This window comes from Podarcis cretensis, assembly GCF_951804945.1.
Source record: "Podarcis cretensis genome assembly, chromosome: 1".
Classification (NCBI taxonomy): Eukaryota; Metazoa; Chordata; class Lepidosauria; order Squamata; family Lacertidae; genus Podarcis; species Podarcis cretensis.
The window spans coordinates 122885290-122904078 of record NC_137170.1 but is presented as its reverse complement, the minus strand read 5'-3'; the positions used below and the strand labels follow the sequence as shown (position 1 = coordinate 122904078).

General features: G+C 42.2%; 1 protein-coding gene across 1 annotated transcript in view; it reads left to right on the top strand.

Annotated features, from left to right (window-relative positions):
• Positions 1-17580, top strand: part of COL5A2 (collagen type V alpha 2 chain) — a 182348-nt gene extending 164768 nt beyond the window's left edge. The window contains exons 47-54 of the mRNA XM_079975826.1: positions 647-700; positions 2236-2343; positions 4558-4611; positions 5773-5880; positions 7156-7447; positions 10331-10518; positions 11111-11350; positions 13882-17580. Of these exons, the coding sequence (XP_079831952.1) occupies positions 647-700; positions 2236-2343; positions 4558-4611; positions 5773-5880; positions 7156-7447; positions 10331-10518; positions 11111-11350; positions 13882-14028 (1191 nt within the window). The 3' untranslated portion in view covers positions 14029-17580. The remainder of the gene's footprint in view (positions 1-646; positions 701-2235; positions 2344-4557; positions 4612-5772; positions 5881-7155; positions 7448-10330; positions 10519-11110; positions 11351-13881) is intronic.
• Positions 17581-18789: the final 1209 nt, after the last annotated feature.

The following is an 18789-nucleotide window of genomic DNA, read 5'->3' as shown; positions in this document are numbered from 1 at the left end:
CCAGGCTTGTGTCCTAGAGAGGCCACTTGGGTGCTGCTAACACAGCAGTTTGACTTCACCCCTGGAGGTGCACTCCATTGTTTTTTGAGACAGATGGAGTCCAACAACAGTATGTGACTCTAGTTTCCTGGTTGGCAATACAGCAGCCTAGAACTGAGCACTTATAAAGCAGTCACTTGTGAGGCTAAGGATATGGCCTGGTCATGCTTGGAGGAGACAGATGCCTCTTGTTCTTTCTTGGTGGGTAGGCTTGCTGTTGCAGTGTGGTGTAGTGGTTAAGAGCAGTGGACTCGTAATCTGGTGTACCGGGTTTGATTCCCTGCTCCTCCACCTTGGGCTAGTCACACTTCTCTAAAGTCTCTCAGCCTCACTCACCTCACAGAGTTTTTGTTGTGGGGGAGGAAGGGAAAAGGAGATTGTTAGCTGCTTTGAGACTCCTTAGGGTAGTGATAAAGCGGAATATCAAATCCAAACTCCTCCTCCTCCTCCTCCTCTTCTTCTTTTCAGATAGTGCCTGCCGTTATGAAGTGTCATTGGTGACCATAGAGATACTATGTAAAAGAACTGTAAACATGGTAATGAAGTTGATAAAATAATGGCATCAATCATGAATAAACTAATGAAACCACTTTTCATTTCCCTGTAGGGCTCTCGAGGTCCGATGGGCCCTTCTGGTCGTGCTGGAAAACGAGGTTTGCCTGTATGTCCTACATGAGTACTTTTAACTGACTGTAAATGAGTTAAATTTAGGGCAGAAAAAAATACCAGACCATTGCAGTTCTTTCTAGTTGTTTTCCAAAATTACTGTCAGTTTCAAATCAGCTGTTAAAAAATAAATAAAGGGATAACATTGCATTTCAGTTCAGCCAACTTAATGCAAGCAACCCATTGCAATATTTCAAATTAATCTAAATTACTCATGAACTGAATCTCCGTACAAGCAATTTGGGATCTGCCTTGATATGGCTCATGCTTTTACAGTCGTACCTTGGAAGTCGAACGGAATCCATTCTGGGAAGTCCGTTCGACTTCCAAAACTTTCAGAAACCAAAGCGCGGCTTCTGATTGGCTGTAGGAAACTGTGCCAAATGTTCAGCATCTGAAAACCGTTCGAAAACCGGAACACTCACTTCTGGATTTCGATTGTTCAGGAGCTGATTTGTTCGGGAGCCAAGGCATTTGAGATTAAAGGTACGACTGTACTGTAGTTTAAAAGTGAGTTCAGTAAGTATACACAGAGTTTGTACTTGTATTTATTAATTGAATAAGCTTAAGGAGGCTGATGGATTCAAGCTTATGGAAGCTGAATCAGTAGCAAAATCTTTCTTTTTAGTTGGTTCCACCATTTGACTAGTGCAGCCAGCGGACTAATGTTCTTAAATGTACTTCCCTTCAAAGTTCTGAGCGAACAGAATTAACCAGAAGCTAGAAATTATCTTTGTTTCTTAATAAAGAGAACAAAAGGCCATTCTGTAAGTTTTTTTTTTATTATGCAGACTTGCAAGAGAGGGGGAAAGAAAACATTGCAACTATAGCATCATTGCCCTAGGAGAATTTTCATACTTATTTTGGGAACAATCTAACTGTACACCTTTTGTGTCACTGGGAGATATTTAAGCACGTGGTCAGTGTCCCTGTTAAATGTAAGGATGTAAGAAAAGCCTGCTTGATCAGACCAGTAGTGCATTGAGTCCAACCAGATGCCCATGGAAAGCCCAGAAGCAGGATATTCAGAGATACCCTACCTCCAAAGGGGGAGTTAGATGCGGTGTTGTAATTATAGATCGTCAGATCAGTGTTAAGCCTCATGTAGTACCCTTGGGACGCGGGTAGCGCTGCGGGTTAAACCACAGAGCCTAGGACTTGCCAATCAGAAGGTCGGCGGTTCGAATCCCCGTGACGGGGTGAGCTCCCGTTGCTTGGTCCCTGCTCCTGCCAACCTAGCAGTTTGAAAGCATGTGAAAGTGCAAATAGATAAATAGGTACCGCTCCGGCAGGAAGGTAAACGCCGTTTCTGTGCGCTGCTCTGGTTTCACTAGAAGTGGCTTAGTCATGCTGGCCACATGACACGGAAGCTGTACGCCAGCTCCCTCGGCCAGTAAAGCGAGATGAGCACTGCAACCCCAGAGTCGGTCACGACTGGACCTAATGGTCAGGGGTCCCTTTACCTTTTTAATACCCTTCAAGTTAAAATCCACGAATGATGCTTAACTTTACCCCCCTTCCTACTTTTAGGGTCCACAAGGTCCTCGTGGTGACAAAGGGGACAACGGAGATCGAGGGGACAGGGGACAGAAGGGTCACCGAGGCTTCACTGGTCTTCAAGGTCTCCCTGGACCTCCTGTGAGTCTTTATCAATATTTTTTTGCCTTTACTTTTATTCAAAGATTCCATTGTTGTCTATGATCTCTGATCTGGAACTTGGGTATGTTGTAAACAAAAACTGCCCTTTTCCCCTTGTGGGGTATCCAAGAGTCCTTACGTAGGTACCCTATTGGTATGAGAGAATAACAGAGGCCAACCAGAGAATATTGAGAAGCAAAGCAACTAGTAAGTCTGATCTTTATTGATCTGTTGCAACAGGGTGCTCCCCTCACATGCAGGAAAGGAGGAGGACCCTGAACAAAGGTGTGCCTGCCCGTATATAGACATTTTAAATTCCCTGCCCTGGAGCTCAAGACCACCCCTCCATACATCATACATACATCACAGAAGGGGTGTGACCCAAGACCACCCCCCTCAAACATCATACCTACATCACAGAAAAGGCGGTCTACAACAGAAATTTGAATGTTGTTTTTCCTGTCTGTCCGGTTATCTGATAAAGCCTTATCTGATTGCCTTTCCTGGTAGTCTGTCACCCTTTGAAATGGTGATTACTAAATTCCTGTAACAATGGGAAGTCTCCCTGACCCCCTCTCTCCTTGCAGAGAAAACATTTGGTCAGTTTGGGAGTCAAAATGGTTTCAGGTCAGTCTTCCTCTGCTGATCTATGTACGTGCTTGGTTGGTACATTTATGAACATTTATTATATGTATAAGACCTTAAAATTCTTATAACACGTACCACTGTATATATGGAGCAACTGTGCATGCTCTTCCTACTACTTTTGATAGAAGGCTTTCCCCCTTCCTCACTGCAGTTAATAGGGAGCCTTTTGTAGGCAGTGTGCTCTGTTTGCTTTTCAGAATCCCCACACTCCAAAGGGTCCTCTTTGTGTCTTGCAAATAAAATGTACTAACACATTTTTCTTTCTTAACTGCCTGCCCTCAATCCCAAAATGAAAATCTTTTGCCATATCGAGAACTTGAAAGAGATGAGTACCAAGTCCCTTCTAGTTTACAATCACCCCATCAGAATCATCATCATCTTCTTCTTCTTCTTCTTCTTGTTGTTGTTGTTGTTGTTGTTGTTGCCTGGAAAGCTCTTGCCACAGGAAAGTAGATGAGTGACTATTTGCAAGCTTGGGCATATAACACAACAGGCAACATTTACCAGACAATTTTGCTTTTGCATCCTCTTATGATGAACTGCTTTATTTATTTATTTATTTATTTATTTATTTGGGATTGTATCTGTTGAATAGTGGGTAGACATAGCAGACGACACAGCGGTTTCTCCAAAGCAGCTCTTTAATTGTAAGCTGGAACAGAACTGAACCGAAGGCTTCAGCCAGCCTGCTTATATAGAGCTCCAGTACAACGTAACTGTAACAACTTTCTGTAACTATCCAATCACTGAACGTCACTTTCGATCCCTTATTTGCATATGTGGACCTGAACTAGCTACAGTATCCCCCTGCTGGCCCAGGGTGAGAACTTCAGTACATAACAGTATCCAAACTCAGTCAAACAAAGTGTAGACCCACTGAAATCTGTGCACACGACTAACTTAAACACATTCTTTTCACTGTGTCTACTCTGAGTATAACTTAGTTGGAGAAAACCCAATATTTCTTACTCGCTCTTTTCCATAAGGTCCCAGGGTGGATTATAACAAAACAACCATTCACTTTTAAAAGCGAGTGAAAACAAAAGTCCCAAACCCAGGGCTCGTGTTTCCTTTGGGAATGAGGCACAGCAGAGACTGTGGTGATATTATATATGCTTTATTTACTTACATATACAACCTGAGCCTGTGATAGAGGGGTTCACAGTATTAACACCCCCAAAGGGTCTTTTCTCTCTCTCATAACTGCAGGTTTCAAGCAGAAATCAAATGTTGCTCTCAAATATTTTTCTGATTCTCTCTCCAGCTTGCTGCTTTCCTTCCCAGTCGCATCACTGCACCCCCAGCTCTCTCAATCTGTTGAGGGAGGGGCCTCCATCCATTTACTGTTTTAACCCCTTAATTTAATTCCCGCTTAAGGGAATCACCCAGGCTACCAGCTCACTAGGAGGTTAACCTGGCTATTCCAAGAATTAAGCCTTGATTAAATTCTAACACTTGCAGGGTCCAGGGATTAGAGGAGTCGGGCACACAGCTTAACACCCAAACTCACAACACTACCATAATGTTTATTTTAAATAATGCCTCACCCATTTTATTTCCCTGCAGGGTCCTATTGGTGAACAAGGCAGTTCTGGGATTCCAGGTCCATTTGGCCCTAGAGTGAGTACAGCAGATATGAAAAACAATATGGAAACAATTAGATTTTTTCCCCCCTGTCGAAAGTTTGCTGTTGTGCAGATGGTGTTTTGTTGATTTCAAAGTAAATGAACTTTGCATGGGGATTACAATGTACTTTCGTTAAGCAAGGTTATTGCTTGAGGCTATTTGTCCTATTCTTTTCCAAAGATAATCTTGGATTTGTAAAAAAAAAAAAAAAAATTAGCTTGCAGAGGATCTCAAATTTCAATCCCAAATAACAAGGTTCTATCCCTCAAGGTTATGGAAATGTTTGGAATTTTTTGTGTACAAAGATGAATGGGATTCACGGAGCAAATGGTATATGCCTTGTGTGCTAATTTGCTTATCTTTAATGATCCTTAGTTATGTTTCCCAGTTCACTCTTTACAATATTTTCCCATTACTTCCTTGCATCACTTACACTGCCTCCCTGTTCCTTGCAAACACAATTCCATTTTTTAATTATTATTTTTTTGCATATGAACAAAGCACAGATAGTGAGACAGATTCTGCCCTCAGTTATTCATGCCCTACCTGCTTAGGTGCCAGGTTAGATGTTATTTATTTACTTATAGCATTTGTAGGCTGCCCTATAACAAAAAATCCCCAGGGCAGCTTTCAACATGACTTTTTTAGCAACAAAAATAACTATATAATATGATGCAACATGAAACTTAAGAAATGGAGAATAAAAAGTAGATGCAAGGCCAAATTAAACAGTGCCTTAGCTCTGTATCTGTGCCTTAATATACAGAGGTGGAATCTACACATATATTTAAAAAATTCTGAAAATGCTTTTTCGCATTGAATTTTCCATAAGGCTCGCCATTGCCATCTAGTGTCAAATTGTATATTGCACTTAAAACACACTTAAAATGTTTTATTTGTAGCTGTATAGCTGAGTCCAGAGATACTTTTTTTAAAAAAAAATATTTTTATTAAAGATTTTCTTGGATTACAGAAGTATGTGCAGTATCTCCATTTTCAGGTTATAGAGTCTTTTCTACAGATCAGTTACATTTGATGCGAGTCATTAATGTCGCATACAGTATAAGGTTGGGGTACATAAGACGGAGGAAAAGCCAGAAGTATAACTCTTCAGCTGAAGTGGGTGATTAATGTGCAAATTCCTTCCCAATGCAGGGCCCTCCAGGTCCAGTTGGGCCGTCAGGTAAAGAAGGAAATCCTGGACCACATGGGCCAGTTGGACCTCCTGGTGTAAGAGGAACTTTGGGAGAAGCAGGACCTGAGGTAAACAATGGGAAATTTAGGGAGGGCGGCGGCAGCCTGGGACTGTATCACTTTAGGGTTTTATACAGCATTTACTCCATTACTGGTGCAAAAAGTAAGAAAGCTATTGGTCGTAATTTTACTATTGGGAATTTTGTTGCTTTGGAGGGGAAACGACTCTCTACTTAATTTCCAAAGGAGGAGATTAGCGAAAAAAAGTATGCGCTGTGTTGAAATTAGATTGATTTTGTGGGATATAGCTATTACAGTGGTACCTCGGGTTACATACGCTTCAGGTTACAGATGCTTCAGGTTACAGACTCCACTAACCCAGAAATAGTACCTTGGGTTAAGAACTTTGCTTCAGGATGAGAACAGATATCGCATGGCAATGGCAGCGGGAGGCCCCATTAACTAAAGTGGTGCTTCAGGTTAAGAACAGTTTCAGGTTAAGAACGGACCTCCGGAATGAATTAAGTACGTAACCAGAGGTACCACTATAATGATAAATTAACATGGGTCATTAAGGTAAGATGGGGAATATGCAGGAGAAATGATTCTGAGGAGATATGGAGGGTGTTTGTAGAATTTGTACTGTTAAAATGAAAAGGGGCCAAACTATCGCAAGAGGTGTTGAAATTTTGGGAGGTTGGATAGTTACAATGGAATGGTCTGAGTGGTGGGGTGCACATTATTATTATTATTTATTTATTCTTATTTATTTATGTCAAAAGAAGAAAAACGGAAATTAGATCGATTTCAACTGTGTTGAAATTAGATTGATTAGCACCAGATGAAATTAGATTGATTTGTTACAAACTGCTTTGAGTGCTTATGGCAGAAAAGTGAGTTCATTAATTGACAGCATAATCTCCTACATGCCCGATCAAGGAAGCCTCTTTGAGTTTAATGGAACTTATTCCCATGTTAGCATTCACTGCACATTGTATAGCAGTGTTTCCCAACCTGCTGTTCTCCAGGCGTTTGGGGCTACAACTTCCATCGCCCCAGGCAGCATGGCCATGTTGCATAGGATTAGATAGTCTTCAGACCATCATCCTATGTCAAAGTATTTGTCCAGTTGTTGCTCAGCTGTAACTGTAGTGTTTTCTTGCTGGGACAATGCAATCATCCCTCCGCCATTACTCGCAAATCCATTGCAGTTGGGCATGCCAAATCAACACACCTAGGTGTTGTTTAGCAACTTAGCTAGAATGCTGTCCCTTCATAGCTTGTGCCCCAGGCGTTTCACTGAGTCATCAGGAGTCTGGTCTCTCTCACTACTTTTACCTTTAGGGTCCACCAGGTGACCCAGGTCCCCCAGGTCCCCCCGGTCCTCCAGGCCATCTCACTGCTGCACTTGGGGACATCATGGGACATTATGACGATATGATGCACGATCCACTGCCGGAATTCACAGAAGATGAAGCTGCCCCAGATGACAACAATAAAACAGACCCGGGAGTCCATGCCACACTGAAGTCGCTGAGTAGTCAGATTGAAACAATGCGTAGCCCTGATGGATCTAAGAAACATCCGGCCCGCACCTGTGATGACCTGAGGCTGTGTCATCCATCTAAGAAGAGTGGTATGTGTATGTTTGTCTATGCATGTATGTATGTCGGCTGTCAGAGTCACTGTTGATGAAGGCAAATATAATAATACAGTGGTGCCCCGCAAGACGAACGCCTCGCAAGACGGAAAACCCGCTAGACGAAAGGGTTTTCCGTTTTGGAGGTGCTTCACGAAACGAATTTCCCTATGGGCTTGCTTCGCAAGATGAAAATGTCTTGCGAGTTCCTGCGGGGTTTTTCCCCTTTTCCCCCCCTTTTCCTAAGCCCTAAGCTGCTTATCAGCTGATCCGCTAAAAGCCTCTAAACCGCTAATAGCGCTAATCCGCTAAGCTGTCAATGGGCTTGCTTCGCAAGACGAAAAAACCGCTATACGAAGAGCCTCACGGAACGGATTAATTTCGTCTTGTGAGGCACCACTGTAATATAATAATAATTTATTATTTATAACCCGCCCATCTGGCTGGGTTTCCCCAGCCATTCTGGGCGGCTTCCAACAGAATATTAAAATACAATAACCTATTAAACATTAAAAACTTCCCTAAACAGGGCTGCCTTCAGATGTCTTCTAAAAGTCTGGCAGTTGTTTTTCTCTTTGACATCTGGTGGGAGAGCGTTCCACAGAGCTGGCGTCACTACTGAGAAGGCCCTCTGCCTGGTTCCCTGTAACTTGGCTTCTCGCAGCGAGGGAACCGCCAGAAGGCCCTCGGCACTGGATCTCAGTGTCAGGGCAGAACAATGGGGGTGGAGATGTTCCTTCAGGTATACTGGACCAAGGCCGTTTAGGGCTTTAAAGGTCAGCGCCTTTGAATTGTGCTCAGAAATGTACTGGGAGCCAGTGTAGGTCTTTCAAGACTGGTGTTATATGGTCTTGGCGGCCGCTCCCAGTCACCAGTCTAGCTGCCGCATGTATCAACTGATGTAGAATTAAAACTTCTGCAGTCTGCCACAGCACTGAATGGTCTTAGGTCTTAGAAGCACCACCATAGAGATGTCTATCTGCTATGTAGCAGCTGATCCTCTTTCTCTTTACCCTACATGTTCAGTACATCTGTGTCAGAGTGTAGAAGAAACTGGGTTTTAATTAGCCTTTCATATGTGAGCCATAACATAAGAAAATGTGGTGGTCCGTAGGGAGGAAGCAAGCCAGAATCGTGGACCATAAGACAAGAATGTCTAAGAATTGCAGATGAAAAGAGCAAACATTGCAGTTCGCTTCATATCTTTTCATCTAAAATAAAAAAACCCTCTACAATATCTGCTGGAGTGATTTAATACAGTTTCCAAGAAAAACGATTTCCCCTTAAATTTATCGACACAAATTATTTCGGCCAAATCTCTTGCAACCTCCTAGAGCAGAGCTTTCCAAACTTTTCATGTTGGTGACATACTTTTTAGACATGCATCATTTCATAACACAGTAATTCCGTTTTACTGGCAAACTGGAGGTAAACTAACCCCTTTCCAGTGACACACCTACACACTGCAGCCGACACAGTAACGTCTCACAACACACAGTTTGGAAAGCTCTATCCTAGAGTCTTCAGAGTGGAATAAGCTTATAAGAATGAATAAATGTAATAAAATGACCTGGCTCCTGACTTTCCTTCCACTGCCGGATGGGAGGGGAGAGGTGACTCTCACCAATTCTTCTTTCCCACTGCAAGCCTTCAAACCCTATGAAAATCTGTTCCCTTGGACTGTGGCAGCCTCTGGAACAGTGGAAGTTGCTGCAAAAGTCAAAAGTCTTCCATGGGTGGAAAGAACCTTTGAGTTTGTGGGAGACTAAATTGAGATCCAAGCCCATAAATATTAAACTTTATGCATCCATATTTGAATATCACCTGAAAAGGTCTGGAAGTCCTTTTCGAGAGGTCCGGAGGGTGGCAACATGAGAACAGACCTTCTCTGCGGTGGCTCCCCATCTGTGGAATGCTCGCCCTAGGGAAGTTCGCCTGGTGCCTTCATTATACACCTTTAGGTGCCAGGCAAAAACATTCCTTTTTAACCAGGCCTTTGGTTGACCTGATCAACATCCCATACCCTTTTAAAATGTGGCCCCTTTTTTTGGTGTGTGGGGGGGTTATTATTGGGTTATTGCTTTTATTTTTATTTTATATACAGTGGTGCCTTGGGTTACAGATGCTTCAGGTTACAGATGCTTCAGGTTACAGACTCCGCTAACCCAGAAACAGTACCTCAGATTAAGAACTTTACCTTAGGATGAGAACAGAAATGGCACGGTAGCAGCGGGAGGCCCCATTAGCTAAAGTGGTACTTCAGGTTAAGAACAGTTTCAGGTTAAGAACGGACCTCCAGAATGAATTAAGTTCTTAACCTGAGGTACCACTGTACTGTGATCTTTTTATGTGAACCGCCCTGAGACCTCCAGGTATAGGGTGGTATATAAATTCAATTAATAATAAAAATAAAATGGCAACATGGTATAAAACACCAATTTAACCTGTCCCGAGATTGAACATGAATATAGTGTTTGAGGAGTAGTTCAACTGTTCTCAGGTTTTTGTATATGGAGCTTTCTCCCTTCCTTCCGCTGACTGTTGAATTCTCTTTCCACCCCTTCTCTAAAGATGTCCCATATTCATTTGTTACATTACCACCATGCTGCTGGATGACTCTTGAATAGATGATATTGAACCAGAAGAATTGTAGTATGGTTCTATGCATACTTACTTGGAAATGAGTCCCACTTTGTTCAGTGGGATTTACTTCCAGATGTCTACATGTTTGCTTGTTGCCTTACAAAACTGGTTTACTCTATTGTATACTTATGCTGGAAGAAACCTGTGTGTGATAATTATGACCTAGTCACTGGACCTAACCTGGACCAGTAATTGTTGCCTTGTCCCGCTTTAAACTTTCCTGTTTGATCTTTGCAGGAGAATATTGGATTGATCCTAATCAGGGTTGTGTGGAAGATGCTATCAAAGTATTCTGCAATTTGGAAACAGGAGAATCGTGTATACCTGCCAACCCAGCTAGCATCCCACGTAAAACGTGGTGGACTAGTAGATCATCTGACCTAAAGCCTGTATGGTATGGACTTGATATGAATAGAGGTTCACAGGTAATTAAAGTTACTTTTTTTGGGGGGGGTATTCACCTCATCATTGTCTTTTAGAGGTTTTTAGAAATGTATTCCATAATGAAAATAATATTATAAATCTAGGTGAGTTGAAAAATATAAGCACATTTAGTTATTAATATGTTTGGTTTTTAATATTGCATTTATTTTATGTATTAGATTGATTATTGGCAGTTTGGCAGCCAAAGCTCTCAGTTTTGCTTGTGAATTAGAACGAAAAAAGCAATTTTGGAATGTACAGGACTAACAAATTGCAGCAATCCAGAATCAAATGCCAGCATAAAAATACGCCTCACCTTAGAGGCCAGCATGGATAATGTCTTTTCCTGGGCCACCACACCTTCCCAAACTTCTGAGAGCAGTGGAACAACTAAGAGATCCTCCTCTGCCAATTTCAACACCCAAGAAGGAGGGGAGGAAGGAGACAGTCTTTCAGATATTAAATTAAAATTCCTTATACTGTGTAGCAAGCTGTTTCAGTTATACTTCAACTGAATTGCATGGATTTAGGGGAGAAGAGAAGATATTATCTAGAGTTGTGTAAATGAGTTTTTACTTCTTCATACCTCTGCAGTTTGTCTACGGAGATAGTGAGTCACCCAACACTGCTGTCACTCAAATGACTTTCCTCCGTTTGCTGTCCAAAGAAGCTTCTCAGAATATCACCTACCTTTGCAAGAACAGCATAGGGTATATGGATGACCAAGCCAAGAACCTGAAGAAAGCTGTGGTCCTGAAGGCAGCTAATGACCTTGAGATTAAAGCTGAAGGAAACAGCCGCTTTAGATACACTGTCCTTCAAGACAGCTGCAGCGTAAGTTGGCGGGTTTCTTTGTTTTGCATTTTCAGCACTGGGCATTCATAATGAGACATAAAGCAAAATAGGATTTTACTACTAGCTTCTCTCAACAAGAGAATATCCCCAAAGCTTTGGGTTTTGAAATAAGAATTTACAATGCAGGGGGGGAAATGATATCGTAACCAGTTGCACTGTGTAATTTACAGTCACAATGAAGGCCCTGTGCACTTAATTGGTCATCACAGCCAGATGGCAGCTGAGCGGAGGGGAAAGCTCAACATACCTTGGGCAGTCACAATGATGCTACACACACCAAAGGTCCATAGCAGCTTCTATATGAACTGGCAATTTTATCTGCCTGCCAAGAGCCTGATAATTATAGGAACACAGGGAGCAGCTTTATACAAATTCGGTCCTTTCCTTCATCTAGCTCAGTACAGTCATACCTTGGAAGTCAAATGGGATCCGTTCCAGAAGTCCGGTTGACTTCCAAAACATTCAGAAACCAAGTGCGGCTTACGATTGGCTGCTGGAAGTTCCTGCAGCCAATCGGAAGCCATGGAAGCCCTATCAGACGATGGGCTTCCAAAAATAGTTTGCAAACCGGAGCAGTCACTTCTGGGTCTGTGGCATTTGGGAGCCAAAACGTCCGAGAACTAAGCTGTTCGAAAACCAAGATACGACTGTATTGTTTACACTGACCAGCAATTTCATAAAATAGTCTCCTTCTCCCCCAGGGATTTAATCCCCCAGGGATTAAACCTTTTTGAGGCAAAGTGCTCTGTCACTGAGCTATAGTCAGGGCTCTTTTCCAGCTGGAACTCGCTGGAACTCAGTTCCGGCACCTCTCAGGTGGGTGCCATTGCCATTCTAAGAGAACAAGGGAGGTGTTCATGGTGAGTTCTGGCACCTCTTTTTCTACAGTCCTCCTTTTGTTGCCGGTGTGTTGTAGTGGCTCTTCTGCTCAAACCAGGCTGTCCTTTAACATAGCATATGGTGCTGGTTTTAACCTTTAAAGCCCTATATGGCCTAGGACCCTCGTACCTACGGGACCGCCTCTCCTGGTATGCCCCACAGAGGAACTTACGGTCTTCAAACAAAAACATCTTGAAGATCCCAGGCCACAGAGAGGTTAGGCTGGCCTCAACTAGAGCCAGGGCTTTTTCGGCTGTGGCTCCAATCTTGTGGAACGCTCTGTCACAAGAGACTAGGGCCCTGCAGGACTTGACATCTTTCTGCAGGGCCTGCAAGACAGAGCTGTTCCACCAGGCCTTTGGTCAGGGCACAGCCTGACTCCCCCCTTTGGCAATCTTCACAGAACTTTAGCCTAATGGTTGCCATCAATTTGATTTGAATTAATTTTATAGTGAAATGATTTTAGAATGTTGTACTATTTTATTGTTGTTAGCCGCCCTGAGCCTGACTTTGGCTGGGGAAGGCGGGATATAAATAAAATTTATTATTATTATTATCATCATCATAAAATCACACAGACTTTTGTGTACGCTAAATAGCAGGCACCTCTTTTGGGACACGTCTTCTCAGTTATGAGCTCAGGACATGTGTATCAGATTGCAGCCCACCTCGGTTGTTGGAGGCCGGATTTAGCTACTGTGAACTATGGATGAGTAGTGATTGTAATAACTAAGGAGGGCTATCGGGGTGCGTCTGTGTGCAACAGACTGGAGCTGGTCATAAGAAGAGTCTGCTGGATCAGGCCAAAGGCTCATCTAGTCCAGTATCCTGTTCCCACAGTGGCCAACCAGATGCTTGCAGGGAAACCCTCAAGGAGAATCTAAGGACAAGAACAATCTCCCTTCCTAAGGTTCCCAACACCTGGTATTCAGAAGCTTTGCTGCCTTTAGCTGTGGAGGCAGATCATAATCAACATGGCTAGCGGCCATTGATAGCCATATTGTCCGGGAATGTGTCCAATTCTTTTTTAAAGCCAGACAAGTTAATGGTTGTCATTGTCTCCTGTGCAAGCGAGTTCCATAGTTTAACTATGCGCTGTGCAAAGAAGTGCTTTCTTTTTTTCTTTCTTTCCTGAATCTTCACTGCACCCAGCATAAGTAAAGGTAAAGGGACCCCTGACCATTAGGTCCAGTCGTGACCGACTCTGGGGTTGTGGCGCTCATCTTGCTTTATTGTCCGAGGGAGCTGGCGTACAGCTTCTGGGTCATGTAGCCAGCATGACTAAGCCGCTTCTGGCGAACCAGAGCAGTGCACAGAAACGCCGTTTACCTTCCTGCCGGAGCAGTACCTATTTATCTACTTGCACTTTGACGTGCTTTCGAACTGCTAGGTTGGCAGGAGCAGGAACCGAGCAATGGGAGCTCACCCCGTCGCGGGGATTCGAACCGCCGACCTTCTGATTGGCAAGTCCTAGGCTCTGTGGTTTAACCCACAGTGCCACCTGCGTCCCTTGCAGCCAGAATAGCACATGTTTATTGGCTAGGTAGGCCTAGTTTTCTTCTTGGTTTGCAGAGGATCTGACCAATAGCCTCGAGTCATTTCCCCCCTCTCTTGTTTTCCTTCTCTTGCAGAAACGCAACGGGAATGTGGGCAGCACCGTCTTCGAATACAAAACCCAGAATGTGGCACGCTTACCTATAGTCGACATTGCTCCAGTGGACATTGGAAGTGCAGACCAAGAGTTTGGAATAGAGATTGGGCCAGTTTGTTTTGTGTAGTAAAAAAAGGAAAGAAAGAAAAAAATTAATAAATAAATAAAAAGGGGGGGACATACATATTCACAAGCATTGGGAAACAACAGCAACAAAACACAAGAATTTAGACTGAGTGAAGTTAATCCTGAGACTCTTGAAATAATGGCTGATATTGGAATCAGCATTGTATATAACAGTTCTTTCTAATTCCCTGGCCTGCTTTAGGTTATTTATTTTACTGACTTACACACCTTCAGTCTTAATTGTCCCAAGTCAACTTTTTTAATGAAGTAATAGGACTTTAGAAGGACAAATGACCACCCTTTGATGCAAAAATAGCTAACATGTTTCTTAATTAAAAACAAAACAAAAACATCACCGTCATTCTTATTTATACATGGGGTTTCTGCTCAGTTTAAAATGGGTGCAATTCGCATGAAGCAAGTACTCTAAACAGATGGGTCTATGTAAGACGGTCAATTGTCCACCAAGTTAAAACTCACTGCTACACCAGTGAGGCGTTGTACATTATGACACTGATTTTTTTTTTTAAAAAAAGAAGCCAGTACACCAATAACTGGTTAGTTAATTCAAATTAATATGTGAAATTGACCCCTGCCCTGAACCACCTATTGGCCTTTACTGATCTCTTAGATTAGCCAAGTCACAGTGCTGTGGTAAAGGAAGAAAAGTCAAATTATTCCTTTTATGTAACTCTTAAAGGTACAGAGGTCCCCTCAGGCTCCAGACACAGGGAACCCTAAGGCCACTGGCCCCCCCCATCTCCAAAGCTCCCTTCCCTTTCCATTTCTTTCTTGCTAATAGTACAAAACTACTCCTGTCCTCTTTGCCCTGTGTGAGGTTTCCTCATGTCCCACTTTCTACTTGGACTTCTGTTATTCAACTTCATGACTTTACCGCAACTCATTTCCTCCCTGGTTTTCAGTCCATCTCATTTGCTGTTTAGCTCCCCCCCCCCACACACCACTATCAATTCTTCACCTGGGTTTGGTAACTGAAGGAAATTCACTATCTCCTGGGGCCCACTTAGCTTTCCAGTTTGGGGTCACTTTGCTTTAGCATATAGCTCTTCCTGTCCCCCCAGCTCATGTGAGGGATTCCCCCAGCCAATCTGAGATTTCACTTTCGTCACGAAACTTGGAATGTTCAGAATATTCTTTGGGCAATTTCATGCTGTAGAATGTTCTTAAACACCAAGGTAGCTCAATGAAACATTGCCAAGAGATTTTACTACCACTGCTTCCACCAGTTCCTCCAGTGAATCACACCATGAATTGTAAAGGTGTGGTATACGCTCTGCAAACAGAACATCATTGCTTCAGCTTTGCTCCCAATTTCAATAGTCAACCATAGTAGGTATTCAATACACATTTGGAAGTGTTTTGGAACAAGGTTAATGTCTATTTCACTGATATTAACTTTCCAGTAGTGTTCATGTGCATCTGCCAGGGCTAATTTCCTTGTTTCTTTAGTTTATGCCCTTCTGAAACAGCATAGAAAATAGGCAAAAGGTGTGAGAGTCTGCAGTTTCCAAATGTTTAAATGCAAATCTGATGCATCCAATTGGCAAAGGTCATTGGAAGCTTGCCAACCGTTCATCAGATGCTTTCTGACCACAATGATATTACAAAGGCTTGCTTCTTTTGCATTTTTGTCTTACTTCCATGATGTAAGTAGGGGAAATTAATGTCAGAGTCTATCCTTAGTGCAACAAAGGACTAAAGTTTCCATGAGCTCGTGGGCAACGTTCTTAAGCTAAGCCATTTCAAACTTTTGGGAAAATTTGAATCTGCGAAACAGCCTTCTTTCTGCTTTTGTTTGACCCCCGATCAGATACGATCCAAAAGAAGAGTTAGAGATGCAGCTGAAACTCTGCTTCCCGATTTCGAGGCAGTGGCTCCTACTGCGAAAGAAACAAGCTGCTGTAAAGCGAAACACTAACTTGTCAACTGCTGCAGCAAAATCGGGAACACAAAGCTGTGTACCACCATTTGCAAGTGTATATAGACATCCCTTTCAGTCCTGGCCACCATTTGTGAACCATCAAGCACTCTGATGAAGGCTATCCTCTGGGATCATAGGGAATAATGCATATCGTGCGTTTATGTACTCTGACACAGTGAAGAGAGCTGAAGTAGATGATGTACACATTCCTTATGGCTCGAATTCTACAAAATTAAGAACAACATGTGCTACCTAATGTAGTTAGCTAAATGCATAATTCCAAATACTGTTAATAAGTCGACGGTTTGGTAATGTTTTACCCCCAAAGTCTCCAATTCAAAATCAGTGGTTGGGATTGGGGTAGTGATTGGTGGTTGGTTGCCTGTCTAATGAGCAATCCCCAATGGGCAATTACCTCTTGTAAGTTATAGTCAGTGGATAGAGTTTTGTTGCATTGTGGTCAATATCAAAACTCCCGAATGACTTCATGACATCGGGATTTCCCTACTGCCTCTAGTGTATTGCCCAGTTATGTGTGTTGTCATGTATTCCCGTATATTAACCCCAAAACCAAGTATTAATATAAATTACTGTTGCTGAGATACACTTTCGCTTAACAACTGGTCATGCATCACCGGAAATTCTGACTTAACTGCCTTGATCAATCAGGGCAAGCAAATGATCCATCATTTCTTAGCATGAGCTACCTCATCTCTAGAAGCTGGGATGCATTTAATAATCTAGTGTTTGTTCTAGATACAACAAGGTGCTATGCTTCTGTTATAATTCCAAGAATGGATATAGGCAGGGCAATATAAGGCAGGGCAATATAATATAATAAAGTAAAATGGTTTTGTTTTTTTTAATAAAAAAAAAGGGAATGGTGCTAAAATGGTGTCTGTAAAATCCTGAGAAAATAAAAGACTGTTGCCATCAACTTATTTTTTTTGGTAGAATTTAGTATTAGTTTTCTGGTGTCCGAGAGAAAATGTTATTCTGTGCATTTTTCTCCCTTATGGTTATACCATATACAGAATGCTGTGTACATCAGCATATCTTTTTTACACAGAGCATGTGGATACAGAGGTCCGTTCCTTTCTTGAAGAATTATGCTCTCTCGTTTCTTGTTTTGTTTCTTTTGAAAATAAACACACACAAAAAGAAAAAAAAAGCCATACGCATAGCTTTATTCATGTATCTTTGCAAAGCATTTAATTAAATACAAGTTTCTTGTTGAGTAGTGGCTTCCTTTGTCTATAAGAGTCCTTCTCACAATATCTACTTCTGGTGGAAGAAAACAGGATTGTATTGTATTTGTGTATGTGTATGTGTGTGTAATAAGTGTGTGTGAGAAGTGAGCGTGCACTATGCTGCCTGTGATTTTTTTTTTTTAAATGTAGCACCCAAAGTATTTTATAAATTAAATTATAAAGGGGAATTTTTTTTTTTTAGTTATATATGTTTATGACAGTGCTTAAAAACTAAAGGCAAGCAATCTGAATGATTGCCATTGAATGCAAATCTGGAAACTCAGGATTTGACAACTCTGGCTTTGGAACTCTGGAAATTCAATTTTTAAAAATTGTTGCTGAATAAAATATTGTGATAAAATCAGTGTGTCAGTTTAAATTACATGGAATATATCAGGAAAGACACATGAACATCTCCTGAAGTTTGAGAAGGGGGAAATTTTTTAATTAGGTTCACATTTAAAGGCAACCCTTCCCAGTGCCATTTTTCTAGAAAAAGAGGTGCTGGAACTCGCCACGAACACTTCCCAATGGCAATGGCACCCACCTGAGAGGTGCCGGAACTGAGTTCCTGTGAGTTCCCCCTAAAGCCCTGACCCTTCCTAACTTGCATGTCCCAAAACAATATGTGAACCGAAATACAGCCAGCCTTTGGAATTCATATTTCTCCAAATTTTGTAAGGCAGTTCTTTGGCCAGGTAATGCATACAAAAATGCATGTACTGGGGTAAATTGTGCATAGAGATGCATCTATTGGTGCAAATAACATTCCAAATTGTATTATATTAAGTGGGAAATTGCTTTGCAAAAATGTGTGTATTAGGCTAAATTGCATACAAAAATAGGTTTATTAGGGGAAATTTGCACTAAAATGTTGATGAATCTTTTCAAGGATTTTTAAAACTATCTCAATATTTCTCTAACGGATGTAGAAATGAAGAGAACTGAAATTGAAGGCTGTAAAAATGAGAAACCCAAACTGACAGGTTTTTCCACCCCTACCCACTATAGGAGGAAATCCACAACAGAGTGCAAGATTCAAAGCAAACTGCACTTCTCGAATCAGTGGTTGTAGCATTTCACCTTTAATTGTGCTTATACAGATTCAAAGCAAACTGCACTTCTCGAATCAGTGGTTGTAGCATTTCACCTCAGGTTAAGTACTTAATTTGTTCTGGAGGTCCGTTCTTAACCTGAACCTGTTCTTAACCTGAAGCACCACTTTAGCTAATGGGGCCTCCTGCTGCCGCCACGCCGCCGGAGCACGATTTCTGTTCTCATCCTGAAGCAAAGTTCTTAACCTGAAGCACTATTTTTGGGTTAGCGGAGTCTGTAACCTGAAGCGTATGTAACCTGAGGTACCACTGTACATACATGTTAGGCTGCAGTCCTAACCTGTGGCTGGCAATTTCAGGGCATGATGGAGGGGCGCCACCAGCACCCCTTGTACCGATAAGAGCCAGAGTGAAAGATAGGTGTGTACAGGGGGGGAAAACTGTACAGCGCACCATCTTGCAGACTGATGTGGTGAAGAGACCAGGATCAAGTCTACTGTGAGAGCAACAGGGCC